The sequence below is a fragment of the Seriola dumerili genome, unplaced genomic scaffold (assembly GCF_002260705.1).
Source record: "Seriola dumerili isolate Sdu_G_001 unplaced genomic scaffold, Sdu_1.0 BDQW01000161.1, whole genome shotgun sequence".
Taxonomy (NCBI): domain Eukaryota; kingdom Metazoa; phylum Chordata; class Actinopteri; order Carangiformes; family Carangidae; genus Seriola; species Seriola dumerili.
Genome location: NW_019174416.1, coordinates 5,687,146 through 5,705,618, shown reverse-complemented (window position 1 = coordinate 5,705,618; position 18,473 = coordinate 5,687,146). Strand labels below are relative to the sequence as shown.

The window sequence follows — 18,473 nt, the reverse complement described above, 5'->3', positions numbered from 1 at the left end:
GATTGGCGGCTAGAATCAAACCGCTGGCTCCGCCCAGCAGACGTTACACAGGTCACACTGTCACACACGGAAACGAGGGATTACCGTCGTCTGCTGCGTATCCTGGACCTTCATGTTAACTTAAAATAAGGTCTGTTATCATCGTTTAATGATTACTGACAGTTTAAAGATTTAAGGGTTAATGTAAGCAGGCAAAGCGTATCTGAGCGACAGCTCGAAATATTTTACGTCCCGTTAGTTAACAACGTTAGTTTGAGTTAGCTATGTTAGCCGTTTAATTGCCTGAGCGGAACACGACCGGTTGTTTATGTTCCAAAGACCAAAGTAAAGAGTTAGCACGGCTGCTTTACTAAGTTTCAGAGGTCACTGAAATATATGCAGTTCACATGAACACCTGTACAATATAATAACATCAAATAGTTTATCAAATAATACTTTACTCATTTTTGAAATGATTGTTTTTGTCGAAAATGACAGAGAATCTGTGCCACCATAATGTGAGAATAGTTTAATCGATATATAACGGTTGACGTACAGCTCTGCAATCATTGTATGTCTTCTGACAGTGTAAGTCATAACGTGATATTGTAGTTACAGTGTCATTAATGGTAAACTAACAAATCAGATTTCTTCCTGTATTTGTGTAGTGAAATACTCAAGAATCCAAATGTAAATGAGTTTCAGTTTGACTTCCCCTCACTGTACAGCCATGACAAAGACAAACAGGAAATCCTTAAAGTGACTGAAACAATGAATTAATTATCAAAAAAGAAATTTATTTTATTTTATTTAACCAGGAAGATTCTTGATACACATGATCTCTTTTAGTAGAGACACCTGATCAATATGGCAGCATAAGATAGTAGTTACATAAGAACACACATGATTAATTTACAAGTCACATATTGCACAACAAAGCAGGACTTGTGAGACATGAGAGAGATACAACTTGACCATTTGAAACAATGAAACATTTCTTGAATGTGATTCTTGAATACCTGACACATAGTATACATTTCCAGACAAAGTTTATCCTGTAGATTTTTCTGAGCCCAGGGTGGAGAGTATGCAAATGCAGTTTTACGAAATTTTGAGCAGACTCTGAGACACTGAAGGTTATCTATCTAGATTACTTGGCATTTTACAAAGGAAACAGGAACTTTTTACCAAGGATGGCTTTAAAGATAAAAAGGTACATATGAACCTTTTTCTGTAATTTCAGTGATGTCCATTGAGTTCACATGTGTAAATGATACTGATGAGTTCTTGCTGTAATGTCCGAGCCTATAAAGTCTGACGCCTGCCTGCTGACCTGTTGTCATTTTTCACTGTCAGGATTCCCATGTAAACCCTTCAGACTGAGAGGAGAAGGTTAGGCAGTTTCTCTGTGATGATGGACAATTAGTTCTGACAGTGCCCCAATGGAAGCTCCAGTCACAGCTGCCCCTGCTCCCAACACCTCCACTCTGCCTCCCCCAGTTCCCCTTCGCCCGGCTGTCGCTCCGTCAGTCCAGCTTGGCTTTACCATCCTCTACACCACTCTGTATTCTGTACTCTTCCTGGTGGTGTACGTCCAGCTCTGGCTTCTCTACCTCTACAGACACAAACGATGGAGCTACCAGAGTGTTTTTCTGTTCCTCTGCCTGCTCTGGGCTGCCCTCCGCACCACCTTGTTCTCCTTTTACTTCTGTAATGCTCTGGAGGCCAATCACCTACCTGTTGCAGTCTACTGGCTGCTCTACTGCTTCCCTGTTTGTCTGCAGTTCTTCACATTCAGCCTCATTAACCTGTATTTTACTCAGGTAAGTCTGGGGAGAGTGGAGCCGGAGTCTCTCTTGAATCAATTGATGGAAATTGACAGATTTTAAGAAGATCTGGTCTGATGCAACTAAAGTGATAAAAAGTCTTCATGACATTATGAAATAAGTGAAGAATTAATGCTTCTTTATATAATCTTTGAGCAGGGGAATTCCTGTCAGTAGCTGTCTGTCAAACAGCTATTTAAACAAAACCATGTGCAATTAGTAATCACTTTAGAGAAAGACTGAAAGCAAAATGCAAATGTGTTTCTTTTGCTTTAAGTTTCATTTTGAATTTCTGCTGTTTTTGTTTACTATGTTGCACATTTCTCTCTTGTAACACAGGTGTTGCTCAAAGTGAGAGAGGCTTACAGCTTGGAAGGGAGCAAAAGACTGTAAGTTACACACTATGTAGATGTGTGTAGAAATGTAGAAAAGATCCGCTCATGTAATGACAGTAATTCTGTATCAAACCTCTGGCTTCCATGTCTTCTTCAGGTGGCTGGCACGGTGCATGTATGCTGCATTGAGCGCTGTCTTCCTCTGTGTCAACGTGGTTTGTGCTGCTCTCGGGGACCGAGGCCGCGGTGGTTCGGGGGACCGGACCTGGAACCTAGTCCTGGTTCGAGTCATTGTTAATGACTCGCTCTTCATCCTGGATGCCGTGTTACTGGCTGCTTTGCTGATGTTCCTGACCAGGCGCTCGCACTCCACCAGCCCCTACCTGGTCAGCAAGGTGCGCTCAGCTTCAGTCCCCAGAGTGACAAAATGTGAAAATGCAGCAATAAACTTAAAGGGCCACTTACCTATTTTTACACATCAAGATTAGTGTACTCTTCACGACTAGTCTTTTTCATCCGGTGAACACAGTTGTACTATGTTTTTCGTGTCTCTGGAGGAGCTTTGTCCAGGCTGATAAAATTACCCTGATGACATCGCTATGACGTCAGCAGGGTTTTTGCAGCTTGGGCATGAAGACCACACATTTTTAACAGAACTGTGTTAAAAACTGAAAATTTGGAGTTTGAAAGACTTGGGTGTTCACTAGGGAGGGAGCATCTAATGAAAAGCAATAATGAGTTGCATTATGGGAATTGTTGGATCCAGCATTTTTGACCTATACTAGGGACTAAGATATTTTGGCATCTGCTGCACCTATTTTGACCATTCTTTTATTAATGTAACTGTCCCCGAACGTTAGAGTACCACTTTAAACATAAAGCACATCTTACCCTCCTCTGTAACTCTGATGGTACTGCATGCTAACTGCCTTTTCCACCTGACCAGGGAACCACTGTGTGCCGCACAGCAGCACTGGGAGCAGGAGTGATCTTGTTGTTTGCCAGTCGAGCCTGCTACAACCTGACAGCCCTCTTTCTGTCCCAGGACCACCAAGTGGAGTCATTCAACTTTGACTGGTACAACATCTCTGACCAGGTAATCCTTTAATGTTTGGGCCCAGCCACCCTTTAGCCAGTGTAACACGGTTCAGCCTGGGTCACGTTGGCAGTACCTCAGAACATGCAGGTCCTGATGATTGATTGTGATGAAGTTAATCGCCATGGCTAGTTAAAAATGCAAGTACACTACGAGATAACACTAGCGTTGTTTGTTTGTTTGAAGGCTGACCTGCGTTATCAACTGGGTGACAGCGGCTACCTGGTCTTCGGTGCCATCCTCTTCATATGGGAACTGCTCCCAACCAGTCTGCTCATCCTCATCTTCAGGGTTCGGCAGCCCACTCAGGAGGTAGTTAGTGCATCTGACAGGCACTGAACTAAATATTAACTTAATATGCAATTTAAAAGTGAAACACGATGCAGGACAGTTTATCGTTGAAGCAGCACCTGCGTGTTTTTCTGATCCTCACAGACTGGCAACATGGCCATTAACAACAGGGTCCTACCTCGTCCATATTTCTTTGATGACCCTCAAGGCAGTGATGAGGACATGCCTGTTCCATGGGCACGCAGTTCACATCCACAATCAAGGTACGCTCATTAAAACCATATTAGACTCAGCGTCGACTAATTAATTAGTCAGTGGACAGAACAGTAAAATATTTGATGGTTCATTTAAGTTTAAGTTTAATGATTTTTTTTTTCTTAAGAGAAATGTTTAACCTTCCAATTTTCAGCTTCTCCATTGTGACAGTATATATTGGGCTTCAACTAACAACTGTTTTCCTTGTTTATAAATCTAATTAATCTGCAGGTTTTTTCTTTTTTTCTTTTTTAAACTGACATGTTTGAATCAGGTTATGTCTTCACTTTTTTGCTTTAAAGACTTTAAAGACTAAACAGACTGTTGCAGATAATTTTTCTGTCAGTCAACTGATCAGTCAATTGTTTCATCTCTAATTTTATATCTTTCTATAATCAAAAGCTTTGAATTTTGCAAGACATTTGAAAACATCAACCTGAGCTTAGTGAAAACATTTTCTGATATTTTATAGACCAAACAAGTAACTCATTAATTGAGAAAATAATTGGCAGCTTAACCAATGATGAAATTGAAATTGCCCTGCAGGACAAGTCATGCAGGTTTTTCAAATATAAATCATTATCTTCAGGCTTTAATAAGTCTAGAGCAGATTGCCAAAGTAAACTTGCCTTAGTTTCAGACTTTATAAAAGTGTTTATTGATGGACTGCTCTGCAGTGAGAAATTAGCTCAGGCTCACTTTCTGATTGGCTGTGATGCTGTAAGATGAAGATGACCAACCGAAATTCACCGTACCAGACCCATCATCTTTCGCTCTTCTTCTCGCCCTGCTACAGCTGGTATGGAGCAGAGACTGCTCCTCTCCTGTTTGCCACCAACCCCCCAGACCAGAACCACCAGCACCACTCGTTCTATTCAACCCCCCAGAACTGACCTTGACTCCTGACCACGATCAGGGCTGTGTGGAATTCATCTCCAGGACAAAATATAGACACAGCTCCCAGCCAGTAGTACCTCCCCCTGTGAGCAGTTTTTGCACTGAAAACCTCAGGAAATCATCACCAAACAGTGAATATGCACCTTGTAGTTTTTGAAGAGAGAATACATTAAAAATCTTTCTTTGCTCAAAGGGAACAGACACGGTGGGAAAAGCCCTGCCAGATGTGAATAGCCAAATATTGTGCTCAGTGAGCTCTGTGTAAAGGTTAAGCTGAGGTTTAGCCACAAGATTCCTTGTTTTAAAAAAGTCATTGTCCCATTGTTGGTGGTGAACTAGCTCTTACAATTCCTAAAAATGGCACATCTAGCTTCATTAGCATTCCTTAATACATGTCATGCAGTGTAGTTCATGAACTCGCAGCATGTGATAACCACTAGTAACAGGCATTAATGATACTGTTTTACAGTTTTGTACAGTTTAAATAAAGGTGACATCTTTTACACTGTTTCAAGTGTATCAGAAACAGACTAAGATACAAATGAACAATGGTCTCTTTTGGCATTTTGTCTTTACAGCAAAGTACTGTTTTCTGTAAGACCACGGATTTCTTTTGTAACCTTTAATAAATCATTCAACCTCAGCTCAGCAGGATCTCTTTTCTAATCTCAGACCTAAACATTGCTGCACATATTATTAACAATATTGTTTTTGTTTGTTTCCTCTTTATGGCCAGTGTCTGCTATTCTTTAAGTTTGTATGTCACACTTGTAAAGAGAGTCCTCATTTTAAAATTTCAAAATTGATTTAGATTCTTATCCCCTTCCTGTATAATTGTACTGTGTTATGTAAATTTAACTTATTTCCTAACTATAGTCCTACCTTTTTATTGTAGCTGATAATCAAATGTTTTTCGCTTTATGTCTTTATTAGAATGAAGCTTCCTCATAGTGAGTCACTCACCTGTGGCACATGTGTGACTTCAGCACATGACTGACATTTACTATGTAAACGAGAAATCAATAAAAACATAAAAATGAACTTGTTCAGTCTGTTGCTAAGCAGAGAATGTGTGTGGGAAAAGTGCTGTGTGTTTTACATGTTTTAGCCCATTTACTACAAATCATATATACTTCATTAGTGCCAAACAGGCCATGTGAGTGTTCTTCAAGTATTTTTCTAACCTTCCAATCAGCCAGTTTTCTATTAATGTCTGCATCCAATCGATACACTGACCTCAAACTAGCTTTGAGACAAGTAGTGCAATGGTGAACATCATGCTTGCTTTTATATCTGGCGGCAAACTTTTCTGAATCAATGTATTCTTTCAACTGCGGTCCTGGTTACACTTTTTTTTATGGGCCTGTGATGGACAAAATATTTAATAGTAAGGTACCTGTAAGGAACTGTGTCATTTGGTACTAATTATATAGAAAATAGAGACAGTATTCAGTCAATGCATAGGTACTTAATGTACTTATATGGAGACTCTATATTCCAGTAATAATTGAATACATAAATCTACTTTCTGTATAATGAGTAGCAAAACATCACATTAACATTATTTTGATGGTAATAGAAGCAGAGATGATCATAACTGACAGGTAACCTGGCCAGTTTTATCTGCAACTTATTTTCAGAATGCGAAATGAGTGAAAACCAGAAGCTAAATCTGAAACCCTGCAGAGACCTTCACCTGGTTTGACACAGCCTCATGAAACAATTCAATCTTTTTAAAAAGGACATTTTGCCTGATCTTTAATCTGATAAATTAATGTAATATAGTAATACATAAAATGTGATTCAGATTGGTTCTCTACAGAGAACATCAATTACAAAACAATCTCACCACAAGGTCCATTTAGTAGCTGTTCTGGAACTTTTTATCATATTACATGTTCTTCCTTAGCAGATAAAGTTGCCCAGTTGTCATGGGAATGTAGAAATCAAAAATTTTCTGAGCACTTTAAGGACTTGTTCATACCTAAAAGTACAGATTTAGTAAAATATTTACACTGATTTCATTCCATGACAACTGAACAAGCTAGATCACGTAATATAATCAAAAGCTCCAGAACTACTACTACTAAATGGACCTTGTGGTGGTATTGTTTAGACCACTGCTGTTTCCAAGAATGAACTTTCAATGTCAACAAAACATCGTTAATTCAGGGTCAGCCAAACGTTTACATTCCACGTTAAATTACGCAATTTGGTTATTTTTTACTGACACTTTAAAACCCTCATATTAACTGGGTCATTCGAATAATATAAACACCTTTCAAGATAATGCAGTTTTTTTTTTTTTACAACACTGCAAAGTATAGCCTCAAAAAACTTCAGTAGGTAGTATTAAGAGAAAGGCTCCTGACTTGTTTTAGATCTGAGCTTTACTTAACAGTTCTGGTCGTGTGTGGGCAGTTGTGGCACAGCAACAGTTTTGACTGACAATTGAAAACTGAATATCAGATTTGAAAAAAAAAAAAAAAATGTAAACTTGGAAACCTAACCTAAAAGAAGATTTGTATGTAGTGAGTGATGGTGAGTTTGAATTAAACAGGCCAATCTTTAATTCAATGGCAACATTAAAGCGCTGCAACAGAGAGCCTGCAGGAAAGGGCTCACGGTTTATGAGCTTTACTTTAACACAGTCCACCTCACTGGTATCGGTTTGTGAACATACAAACTAACATGTGTGTTGTGCCACTGCCACTTCAGTCAAACAGTTTATTCTGCATTATGTACAGATCATCCTATTAAAACTCTATACAGTATGTACACATTCAAATAAATCAGTATGTTACAGCGTCTGCAGTGGCAACATGGAGAAACCAGGAGACACAAGAATGATGCATGTTAAAGGAAAAAAAAAAAAAAAAAAAAAAGCAAAAGCAAATGATTACGTTCCCTTGATTTGAATTCACTGGATGTGACACTGATCCAGGTTCTATGTAACATGTTGATGTGGCGAATGGGACCACCTTTATACTGAGGACAGCTTAATTAAACAAAAATCAAAGTGCAGGCAAAGATGTCACTGACAGTAAAACTAGCACACACAAATCCAAATAACCATCTCTCTCACATTGACCAAATATCTGGGTTTGAAAAGAGAATTCCTCTTCCACCTGATTAAACTGAGAAACACCTGCAGTACTCTTATTGCAGTAGCCATTCTTGGGGGAAGGTGATGGGAAAAAAACAAAAAAGTCGCGCTATTGCTGACAGAAACAGTCCAGATAAGCGCTGAAGTTCACTGCGTCTCCCAGCAGCCTGAGTCCAATTCGACACAGTTAGAAACCTGAGCCTGTGGAAGGCGAGAGCCACGAGGAAGAGACGCAATGAAGAACCAAAGTAAAGATCGATCAGCTCAGAGTTCCTATTGGTCCAAGAGTGATATGTCCGAGTCAGAATACATGGATCAGTTGTCTGGAGGGGGTGATGATGACGATGATGATGTTGCCGATTCCAGCTTACGAAGGCGACGGCGCCTCAGCTCAGCGGCATTTGGTTCTCCGTCCTCGTCCTCCACCACTCCATCATCCATCATTTCTTTTCTTTCCGTGTCTGAGGCAGCAGAGGTGGAGTCAGCGGGCTGAGAGGAGACTGTTGCACCACTCACTTGATCAACTGCAAAAGTACAAAAAAAAAAAAAAAAAAAAAAAAAAAAAAAATCAAAGCAGGGTCCACAGTGTTTGTTCTAATCATCCAGGCTGTTGTCACAGTTCATGTGTACCGTCAGTTCACTTACAGCTGGCAGAGTCCTTCTCCTGGCTGGGGGTCTCTGAGCTGCTGCCAGCTGCAGAGGCTGAAGCAGTGTGGTTCGTCCCACTGGCTTCTCCAGTGCTGCCCTCGGCCCGAGGAGGGCTGTGGAAGAAACGGCAGTAAAAAGACAATGAAGCATTCAACTGAAAATTACATTTTCTGGATGAAATCAAACATAAGAGCAACTGTCCCCTCTTCAGTGTGATCAGTGTATTTGCTTAAGATTGAATCCCTCCAGACAACGTGACCACTTGTTTGCACGTTTTAACTTAAATCTTTACAGAAAAAACTATCGACACATTCTATTAATTCTTAGAAGAAATGAGGTCGAACAAATGTGTAAAATAATACAAAAAAATGCAACAGTACAGAGTTTAATGATTTCAGCTTCAAATTTCGTAAAACAAGTTACGTGGTTTAGTTACGTGAGTGTGGCGACAGTGCTGAGGTAGTGGTGGATGTTGAGCATGGCGGCGTCCAGCAGGGTGTGGATGTTTTGGAGACACTGGAGTCTGGCCTCGAGGCCCCGCCGACCTTCTGCCTCCAGCTCCCTTAGCTCCTCCTCGGACATCCGGGAGAGAGACGGAGGAGGGGGAGGCATCGACGACACTGGAGGAAAGGAGGATAAATTCAACTTGACCGGAGTTGAGAGTCTTGCAGATATAAACTATCTGAGTGGGAGATGCAGGGAGGTGTTCACTGCAGTGACTCGTTAAGATAGAGACCCTGTGGCTAGGATCACTTCTGATCTAAAATATGCAATAAAATTTTTTGTCAGGCTCTAAGAGGTTGAAGAGATTCTAACTCTCCAGAATAATGTGTGCAAACTCAATGATCCACTCAGGCTGAGAGAGCATTAACAATCATTTCAAGTGACCTAAAGAGATAAGATTTAATCATGATTGTTTGACTGATATCTGTGAGCACAAACAAACAGAAAAAGTGTCATACATGTGCACCGTGTGAAAGGAGAGCATGTTGCTATGGTAGTGTTTATCGCTTCCTTAAACAGGGGTTGATAGGAGAAGTAAGAAAATATTATCATGACTCATCCACAAACAGCTACAACTGCAAATTTCTTATTATGTCTGTTCTAGCAGAGAGGAGTGACGTGGCGACCGTTGTGCTGGGACCAACAGGGTGGAAGAAGTTAACTGCGTGATCAGTTTGTGCGGCAGTACTGAGTGTTGCTTACCAAAGGGAGGAGGTGGCGGCATAGGCAGCCATGGTGCAGTGGGGAAGGGAGGAGGAGGGAAGGAGAAAGGGAAGCCTGGGATTGCTGATCCTGGAGCAGCTGCTGCTGTAGAGGTGTCTGCAGTAGACGATGTGGGTTGGCTGGTACCTGATGGAAACACACACAAGACTTTGATGATCTGTGTAGATGTAAAGCCCTCACAACATCTATACAATTAATCAATAATTATTTCCATCTGTGGGACAATGGGTTTGTGTTGTTATAATGTTATGCAATTAACCACCTGCTGTATCAATACATGCATCTGGTGTTTTGGTTCATGTCATAATACTGATGAGCGCTTCAATCACAACTCAAAACAGGATGATTAATAATCACATAATACACGATGCTGCTACATTATAAATCAGTACATGATATTGAGATCAGCTCAGGACTTCCCCTCTGTTTTACACTCATGGAATAGTAATGAATGATCTTGATGATCTTAATTGCACACAACTGATGAGGCAGAATGAGGCATCCTCACCCGCTGCCTGCGTAGCTTCTGTGCTGCTCTGTGGTGCATCAGTAGCACCAGGAGCTGCAGCTGCTGCAGCTGGAGGAGGCACTGCAGGGAAGGGACCCCAGAAGGGGAAGATGCCAGGAGGAAAGCCTGGTAACATGCCTGGAGCCACTGGAGAGGAAACAGAAAACAAGAGATCCTTAAAAAGGGTCGAAATATGTATTTACATGAGGGCGCTTCAAAACATAATTAACACTCTCTGCACAAAAGGTCAATATACCCACAATACTGCTTGCTAATTAAACCAAGAAAGGGCGGAGGACTGAGTTCATTTTATTAAGTGCCCTGTAGTGACGATATAGAACTAAGATTCCTGGACTAGTTACTCAAACACTGTGTGTAGAATTTAAACATGTATGACTCTGAGTGGTATTCAGTAAAAAGACGGCGGATGAATGGTCTGAAAGCAGCTCAAAGACGGCACCATTTTTTCACCATTTTTCTGCAAACATAAACTTATGACATCTGCCCATGAATAGAAATGTTTTTCTGAGTTAAACAGTCCTGATAGCAGTAGGTATGAAAGTACATTATGTCTGCAACAAAGCTAAACGCTCCCAGGTGAAATATTACTCTCAGGTGTAGGAATGTGCAGCATTGCATAAGTTGTTTCAAAGGAATGTTTCTGCTCTGCTTTGCTCCTGTACAGTGGCTGTTTTACAGCTGAGGGCACCCGCATGACAGACGTTCTGCACTGCGAATAGTGTGGGCGTAGGTTGCCTTCACGTTATGCTGATAGCAGCAGGAACATGGGGGTTGTGTTCATGTGTACTGGTTTTGATCCTCACCATTAGCAGGCGGGGCTGCGGGGGCGTTGGCAGGGGCTGCTGGAGCAGGGGGCGGAGCCTGGGCTGGGGCAGGAGTCTGATTGTTGTTAGAAGCTCGGAGGACGTCCATGCGACAGGTAGGACAGGTCTGCTGCCTCTGGAACCAGGAGCGCAAGCAGCTGTGGAGCGGAAAGGAGGGTAACACAACATTATCTAAAAAGCAACAAGCACAAATAGCAACTTTGAACACATCACAGTACCAAAGGTTGTTGTTTTGAGTCATGTGTCATTTGCCACAATGACTTGCTCTGTTTTAAATAGTTTAAATAGTGAGACGCTGACTGTGTCTGACATCTCAGTTGTTTTGTTTGTTTGTAGTGCAGAATCTTTCCTGTTGAGTCAGAGTGTTTACCACAGGACTTACCTGGAGTGGAAAATGTGATTACAAGGTAGTTTCTTGGCTCCAGTGACCATTTCCTCTCGACAGATGATACAAACGTTGTCAGAAGCCTGCAGATCTTCAGGAGTTGCATCAGGGTATCTGAACACAGACAAAAAGATGTGACCAACAATTCTGGTTTGCAGATATCACTGACTAAATATTGAGTATACTAAGTACCGGCCTGAAAGTTGAGCTTAAACACAAGAAAAACTAACCAAACAAAATCGGTACACTTAAAATATACAGATGTACTGTATAGCAGACGAACTATACAGGTTTGCTACAACTTGAGTAAGAGCATGACAAAGTTACTGCACAACAGTGAGCATATCTTTCTGCTACCTCTCCAAAACATTTACACTAAATAGAGAATGGACATTCATTAGTATATAGGTCGTAGTCCTCATCATTAAATGAGAATTAAAATCCCACTTCACCATGTTTTGTCCAACTAAATGATGTGTAAATTAGAGAGAAAGAAAGACACAATGGGAAATGATGATTTTTACAAATGCAATACAGTGCCATCAGGAAAGGCTTAACATTACTCACAGTGTATTCATGTTGCGGATGGCTCTCCGAGACATTATAGCGTCTGTTACAGCTTTCTTGAATTGTCTGGTAGGGGAAACAAAACAACAAAAAACTTAAACCATGCCTTAAATATCAAATCTAAATAATTAGTTTTGATCAAATATTTAATTTCGATTAAAAATGATCATCTTTTCCAAAAAACCTATCAAGTATGGAGATTTAAAATATGAAACAGCATCATCAAGATTTAGAAGCGACCAATCTGACATTTAACAGCAGAAATTACAATAGTGGAAGTAATAACAGCATAACAGAGACAATAAAGATGCTCACCTCATAGCCAGATACATGGGGCGAATGGCAAACAGGGGGAAGGTGTGGACCTTTATCATGATGGTCATGAAGGCAATGTACAGGAGCACTTTGATGAAACCTGGAAGAAAAATATCAAGCGTCGTTCAAATATGGCTGACATCACCTTTTATTTTACATGCAGGTTATGTTTGTCTGGAGGAAAACATCACAAGCATCACAGTTTGAAGTACACTTGAATATAGTACCTGTGAAGAGCTCAGTATAGAGCATATAGACGGCCTTGTTGTCCCAGGGATTCTCACTCTGCAGGTCAACAGTGTGCAGGACGTACTTGATGAAGGTCGTCAGCACCATGGTCAGCAGGATGGCATACTAACAGAGGGGAGAAACCTTATTTAAAAGAGGATCTTACAACATTATGTGTGCATATTAGCAAGTGCAGCCATGTAGGGACACAAGAACGAAGCATGAAAAGAATTCAGCCAAGTTAACTATTGAAGTAAGAGGCACCATCCCCCTGTAAGCACTTTCTTGTCTTTTTTTTCTCAAACTTTGAACTCAGACTACTAGGGCTACTGGATGCAAATTTATTATGGGGGGCTTTGACAATAACATTTAATGGGAATGATGCTGACCTTGATTTTTTTTATTGGTCAATCACTTTACTATTCCTGTGTCCGGTATAGGACAACTCAGTAACGAGATGTGAACATGAGCAAAGGTTAATGGAGTGTGAAAACCATAGTAAAAATGAAACAAATAAATGAATCAGCCAAATGAACGAGGGATGAAGCTTCTGAAATGGACAAAGATGGATTAAATAAGCCATGAGCTTCGCCAAATGTTATCTTTACAATACAAGAGGTTATAATGCACCATCTGAACAGCACTATGCCTTCAGGGCAGATTGGAGGCTACAGTGATAGCTACAGCATAACGGACCACCTCTTGGTGAGTAAAGGAATGAAGTTTCATGCTGAACTCATTTCGTCTAGACTGGTGAGTAAACAGCTGTTAATGCTAACGTTGGCTGTGTGGCAACAGAATAACTTACAAATAGCTCCTTTAAAAACAGAGCTTCCATTCAACTCCAATCAAGTATGACAAACCTCAAATCCAAAAACAAGCTGGACAGAGGCTCCTCTGGTAATGATGCTGTGACAAGCATGGTTGACAAACAGGAAGTCCAGGACACCCAGTAGTCCCATGAGAGCTGCAGGGAATAAAGAACAACACTGAATAACACTTATGTGAGCGGTTGTGGTACCTACTGTACCTCCATAGAAATATAAGAAAAAAAGTACCTTAGTATTTGCCCAAAATAAACAGTTGTCCTGAATTCAAATACAGTAAGTTGTATGTGATCAAATTGCCCCTTTTACCAGTGCTACTATCAGTCTTATGGTCTGTTAAAGTCATTCTGATGTGAAGCTCCATTAAACAGTGGAGCACCTGGTCTGATGCACAAACAGATTGATTTGCATACGGTTTAATTTAGCTAAAAGACTTTCATAAGCACATCAATGGAAATGAAAGAGGTACAGAGAGGGAAGTGAAAGAGAAAGAGTAAGAAAGAACCAACACAGAAGGGCGGGAAGAATGATATTGAACGGGGTGGATAACATTTACTTACATAATACTCTCAAGTGAAAAACCCAGGATATGTTAGGACTCCGTTCCATCTGTCAGGAAACCATGGAAATAAACATTATTTAAATGTTACTTAAAGCATATGAAGTCACATATGTTTATTCATTAACATAATGATTGATTCTGTGATTCTGAATGATAAGTGTATCAATAATTCTCTAATACAGGAGCACAGAAACCTGTAGTATGGTCCAGTTTGTTTGCTATTTGGCTAATGACTGCTGTCTAGTGAAAGCAGTTTGGTAAAGCCAATGTCTTCACCACCCAGGAAAAGCTTTTCACTTATTCAAATAGTTTTGGCTAAAACTCCAATTCACAGCACAATGAAGGCCCTTTAACACTCAATGTGTATCTGAATTATCAGCTGCAAAATGTCACGTAACAATATTTGTTCAACTCTGGCATGCCGCCTTATCCACACACCATCTGCCCCATCCTGTGCCATGTTTCCTTGCTACCTTTAAGCAGTGTACTGAATACAGAGACAGTGAAGGAAGTATGCAGGGCATTTTGCAGGTTGAGGAAGTTGTTTCTCTGTCATCACTTACAAAGTCCACCCGGTCCTCAGCTAGCCAGTGGAAGCACTTAAGAAAGAGCAGGAGGGTGAAGAGGGCGACAAAGCGAGGGGAGAAGTCATCCCTGAACACAGTGAATGCCAGGCACGTCTCAGTCACCGCGTACCAGGAGCGCTCAATGAGGTGCTGATTGTAGAGAAGGATAACAAACCACAGAAAATAAAGTGTGATTGGATTCATTGTTGTCATTTACAACGCACATCATGCATTAAATACAAAGGTGAGTGTGTGTTACGATGAATCAGGAGAGTAATAAATATAAGAAGAACTCTACCTCCATTTCTGCAGCCCTTAGCTGTCCAAAAAAGACCTTCCTCATGAACTTTCCCAGCAGAAACACCAGCACAAAGGCCTGAATGTACAACACCTGATACCAGAAACAAACAGACGCGAAAAGCTGATTCCTCACAGTGTCACTGATATGGCCTTTGGGAGAATATTGTCAAATTCAAAGATATTAACAAGAGTAATCTATTCAAATAATTTAAATCAAACTCAAGATTTGACATTAGCACTGCTCTTACCGCCATGCTGGGGCTGCTCTTGGTGAGGTAGACCACAGTCGGGTAGAACTGGTGTTTGAGGAAGTAAGCATGTGCCACCACAGCCCCAGTCAGTGCCAGACTGGTGGCGGTCACCAAAGCTGCTCGCACCATTTTGGACTCAGCTACAGATACTGTGGAGGGGAAACACATGAAGGCAGACAAGAATGAGAAGACAGACGCTGCATGTGAAAGCTGACTGATGTAGCGGAACATGCAAATAACTCTATAATTCCTTTGAAAGAAATATTTTCTGAGAGACATCTCTGGTATGTTAATTTTACTCAGACAGATGTGTCCAAAAAATAAGTTTACGTTTTTAATTCATAAACTGTATGGTCACAAAGCTTTGGCAGCTTGTCAGTTATCCATTAAGAGCTACTTATTCTGTTTGTGAAGAAATAATGTTGCAAGGCGTGAAGTGGAAATGTTTCATGTTGTATGTCCTAAGCTGTCTTTATCGTATGATGTTTTGTTTTTTGCTTTTCCTTTTGAAATGCCTGTGATAATGCTGCAAACCAATTTCCCCACAGGGACAAATAAATACTACTACTACTACTACTACTACATAAAGAAATAAGGCCATCTGAAGTTCTTTTCCATTGCAGAGAAATACCACATAAGATTCAAAACGACCAAACCCTCTATGTCCTTTTTCTAGGGGCATGAAGATTGATTGTGCTTCCCTCCTTGGTCATGTAATGAGAGAGAGCCAATGACAAATCATCTATCCCCATGTAACTTCTATATAATTAAGACACCTATCTGGTTGAATTTAAAATATAATTATGACAATGACCCTTTGTTGCTCTGCTTTATTTGTTTGTAAGAGCTTGTTAAAGAGGAGTGTCAGTTTGATGAAGTGAAGCGGATAATGTCCTTCACTCCCTCAGATCTTGTCAGAAAGTGCAGAAAGGCAACATTTGAAGGAAATGAAAAATACATTTTGGTGCCATCACATGTTTAAAATCCAAACAGCTTAATGGCTTAAGTTCCTTTTTGTTACCATTCATGTTGCTGCTTTCTGAAGAGTAGGTTATGTATTAACTACCTTAAGGCATTCAAACAGAAAACCTGGACAAAAAGTAAAACTCTCAAGATCAGTGTTGACACTTCCTCAGGGTAAGAAAATTTGTCCAATATAAGTAGTTTTGATGATGCAAGCATTTTGTAACCATGACGGCCATTCCTGTACCAATAACTGGTCATTTTTTTTGTGTAGCACAATAAACTATCAACTAAATTGCCCAATAATCTGACGAGAAATCTAAATCAGGACAATAGATTGGTCTCTTTACATTTTTGTTAATCAGAGGATGTCTCAAACACTACTAGATGACTCTTGACAAACCCGGAGAAAGTGTGCACCTCTCCAATACAATTAGGCATCCTCAAAAACAACATCTTTTGGCGCACAAGCAGCCCTACACTGGTTAGTCTATGCATTATCATATCCCATATGTCTAGTAACACTGATGTAATCTTGACTCAGTCAACATGTTTAATCTTGTACTGTGTTTCAAATACATAACTGTAAGGATTTCCTCCAGGCGTTACGTTAACCACACTTGTTTTCAAGTGTTAATTACACATGGTAAAGAAACAGAAAGTCTTCAAACCTTTTTCTGTAACATCTGGTGAGAACACACAGAGCTGTTAACCTGCCAGGTGAACTTAAGTGTTGAGTTTGACACTGGATCCCAAGACTCAATACTTACAAATAACCCTTTGAAACCAATATTCTGATTAGCACATTTAAATGAGAGTTCAATGACAGGACTTCAGGGTAAAAATGAATTTTGTGTAATACTGTTTCCACAAAGGGCATTTGGGTTTGCATTGTGTACACTCCCACTCCCTACTGCAGCTGCTGCATCACTGTCTCCTGTGCAACATATCTCATATTGAAAGCAACATTAAAAAAAACTAGTTAATCTCTTATTTCGACGTAATTAAAAAACAACATTAACCCTCCTGTTGGAGAGGCAGCTCTTTCAGCTAACTGCGCTTGCTAATATTCAAGCTAATATGGTAAAATGAAGTCTCAGACATCCAACTAACCTTGTGACAGCTTTTAAAGAAAGAGAAACTTAACCCGGCAAAAGTAGGCTCGTCACATATTTCTCAAAAGGCTGACTGTACAGCTTTTTTTTTGTATTAGTAACGTTGCTTTACTCCAGAGACCACCTTACTGTCAAAGACAGGTAATTAGGTTAGTTAGCTGGTGTTAGCTAACGTTAGCTAGCTAGCTAGCTGGTAACGTTGCAGCTTCCAGGACTCTGCGGGACTTACCGACTCGATGTCTGCGCAAGACTTGCTCCTTGGTCGATCTGACGGATGTCTCCTTGCTTGCTATAACCTTTATATTCTTAACAGCTACTTCATTTCGATGGTTTCACAGCAGCCTCTCTATTATATTTATTATCCTCGCCCCTGTTCGTCTGGCTACGTGTTTATCTTTGGCTTGCTCCTTGGGAGCCACCTCATATCCGGCTGATAAGGTAAAATGACGCAAGAGCAATTTCACACATCACTGACATGTTAATGTTTTTAGTCATTTAGTTGGTGTAAAAAGTAGTTACAAAGACACTTTAGCGAAGACTTAACGTTTGCGTTTAGTCGCTTATGTTCTGAGTAGTGTTTGTAAATGTAATTTGGTGTATTGTATTTTAAATGTTGTAAATGTTGATCCACGTCTTAGGAGAGTTACGGTAAATACAAACGTGGACCAATAGGAAGTTGTCAGGCTGTGCCTAATTCTGCGTTACATTGTACTGTGCTGTGTGCTAGGTTAATACTCAGACAGAAGATAATTTCAGTACAAGCTGGCATTTATTAAAATGTGCAATAGGCAAATATGAGTGCGAATCAATGGCTGAAGGATGTATTAAAAAATATTTTAAATGATTTTGAACATTTCTCTTTCATCCAAAAGACTAAATGGTTTGCTCTTGTTGATCTTTAAAATATCAGATAAATATATAAATCAATGTTAAAGTTTTAGACAAGACAGCAGAAAACATGTATCCTCTTCTGTATTTAACACACCAATTTGTTATTAACCCAAAGATGATGAAAAGTCTACTTAAAGGACAATATCACACTTATAGTATCTGTCAGAATGTAGTTTAGTGTGTATCTAGTAGAATACACAAAATGATGGCATCATGCAGTTATGCTTACTCTTATGCTGATGATTATGTTATGTATTGCGAGCTACACTAGTTTTATTGACATTCTGAAAGCTCTGCATCAAACAGAAATAATAAATAAATAAGTGAATAAGTAAATAATAATAAATAAATAAATAAACTCACTATTGTTGTCCAAACTACCATGTTAAAGCTGTGATCAGTGTTTGATCGCATTTTTAACATGCATCCAATACCAGTGACTCACAAAAGTATCATCATAGTTATACCAGTGGTCATTGGAGAAAATGGT

General features: G+C 40.0%; 2 protein-coding genes across 3 annotated transcripts; one reads left to right on the top strand and one right to left on the bottom strand.

The window, feature by feature from the left end:
* The first annotated feature begins 37 nt into the window (after positions 1–37).
* Positions 38–5,692, top strand: LOC111226550 (integral membrane protein GPR137-like). The gene is made up of 8 exons (XM_022751750.1): positions 38–130; positions 1,336–1,802; positions 2,145–2,194; positions 2,298–2,535; positions 3,087–3,236; positions 3,423–3,548; positions 3,672–3,790; positions 4,579–5,692. The coding sequence occupies exons 2-8, from the start codon at positions 1,422–1,424 to the stop codon at positions 4,673–4,675; spliced, it is 1,161 nt and encodes a 386-aa protein (XP_022607471.1). The 5' UTR covers positions 38–130; positions 1,336–1,421; the 3' UTR covers positions 4,676–5,692.
* Positions 5,693–6,932: 1,240 nt separating this feature from the next.
* syvn1 (synoviolin 1) lies at positions 6,933–17,490 on the bottom strand. Of its 2 annotated transcripts, none has more exons than XM_022752027.1 (16): positions 17,322–17,490; positions 15,012–15,163; positions 14,762–14,854; positions 14,461–14,613; positions 13,896–13,944; positions 13,372–13,475; positions 12,508–12,634; positions 12,281–12,380; positions 11,966–12,031; positions 11,396–11,512; positions 10,993–11,150; positions 10,169–10,315; positions 9,640–9,786; positions 8,870–9,053; positions 8,431–8,546; positions 6,933–8,309 (listed from the first exon to the last, which is right to left on the bottom strand). In XM_022752027.1, the coding sequence occupies exons 2-16, from the start codon at positions 15,141–15,143 to the stop codon at positions 8,101–8,103; spliced, it is 1,902 nt and encodes a 633-aa protein (XP_022607748.1). In that variant the 5' UTR covers positions 15,144–15,163; positions 17,322–17,490; the 3' UTR covers positions 6,933–8,100. The 2 variants fall into 2 exon arrangements, with proteins under 2 accessions (XP_022607748.1, XP_022607749.1); XM_022752028.1 differs by having other exon boundaries at positions 8,218–8,309; positions 8,416–8,546.
* Positions 17,491–18,473: the final 983 nt, after the last annotated feature.

Excerpts from the sequence above, each read along its gene's own strand:
- LOC111226550 (XM_022751750.1), top strand. The coding sequence starts at position 1,422 with ATGGAAGCTCCAGTCACAGCTGCCCCTGCTCCCAACACCTCCACTCTG. Across the intron at positions 2,536-3,086 it reads GCCCCTACCTGGTCAGCAAG|GGAACCACTGTGTGCCGCAC; the intron begins GTGCGCTCAGCT and ends CCACCTGACCAG. Across the intron at positions 3,791-4,578 it reads AGTTCACATCCACAATCAAG|CTGGTATGGAGCAGAGACTG; the intron begins GTACGCTCATTA and ends GCCCTGCTACAG.
- syvn1 (XM_022752027.1), bottom strand. The coding sequence starts at position 15,143 with ATGGTGCGAGCAGCTTTGGTGACCGCCACCAGTCTGGCACTGACTGGG. Across the intron at positions 13,476-13,895 it reads TTTTCACTTGAGAGTATTAT|CTCTCATGGGACTACTGGGT; the intron begins GTAAGTAAATGT and ends TATTCCCTGCAG. Across the intron at positions 9,054-9,639 it reads GCCGCCACCTCCTCCCTTTG|TGTCGTCGATGCCTCCCCCT; the intron begins GTAAGCAACACT and ends CCTTTCCTCCAG.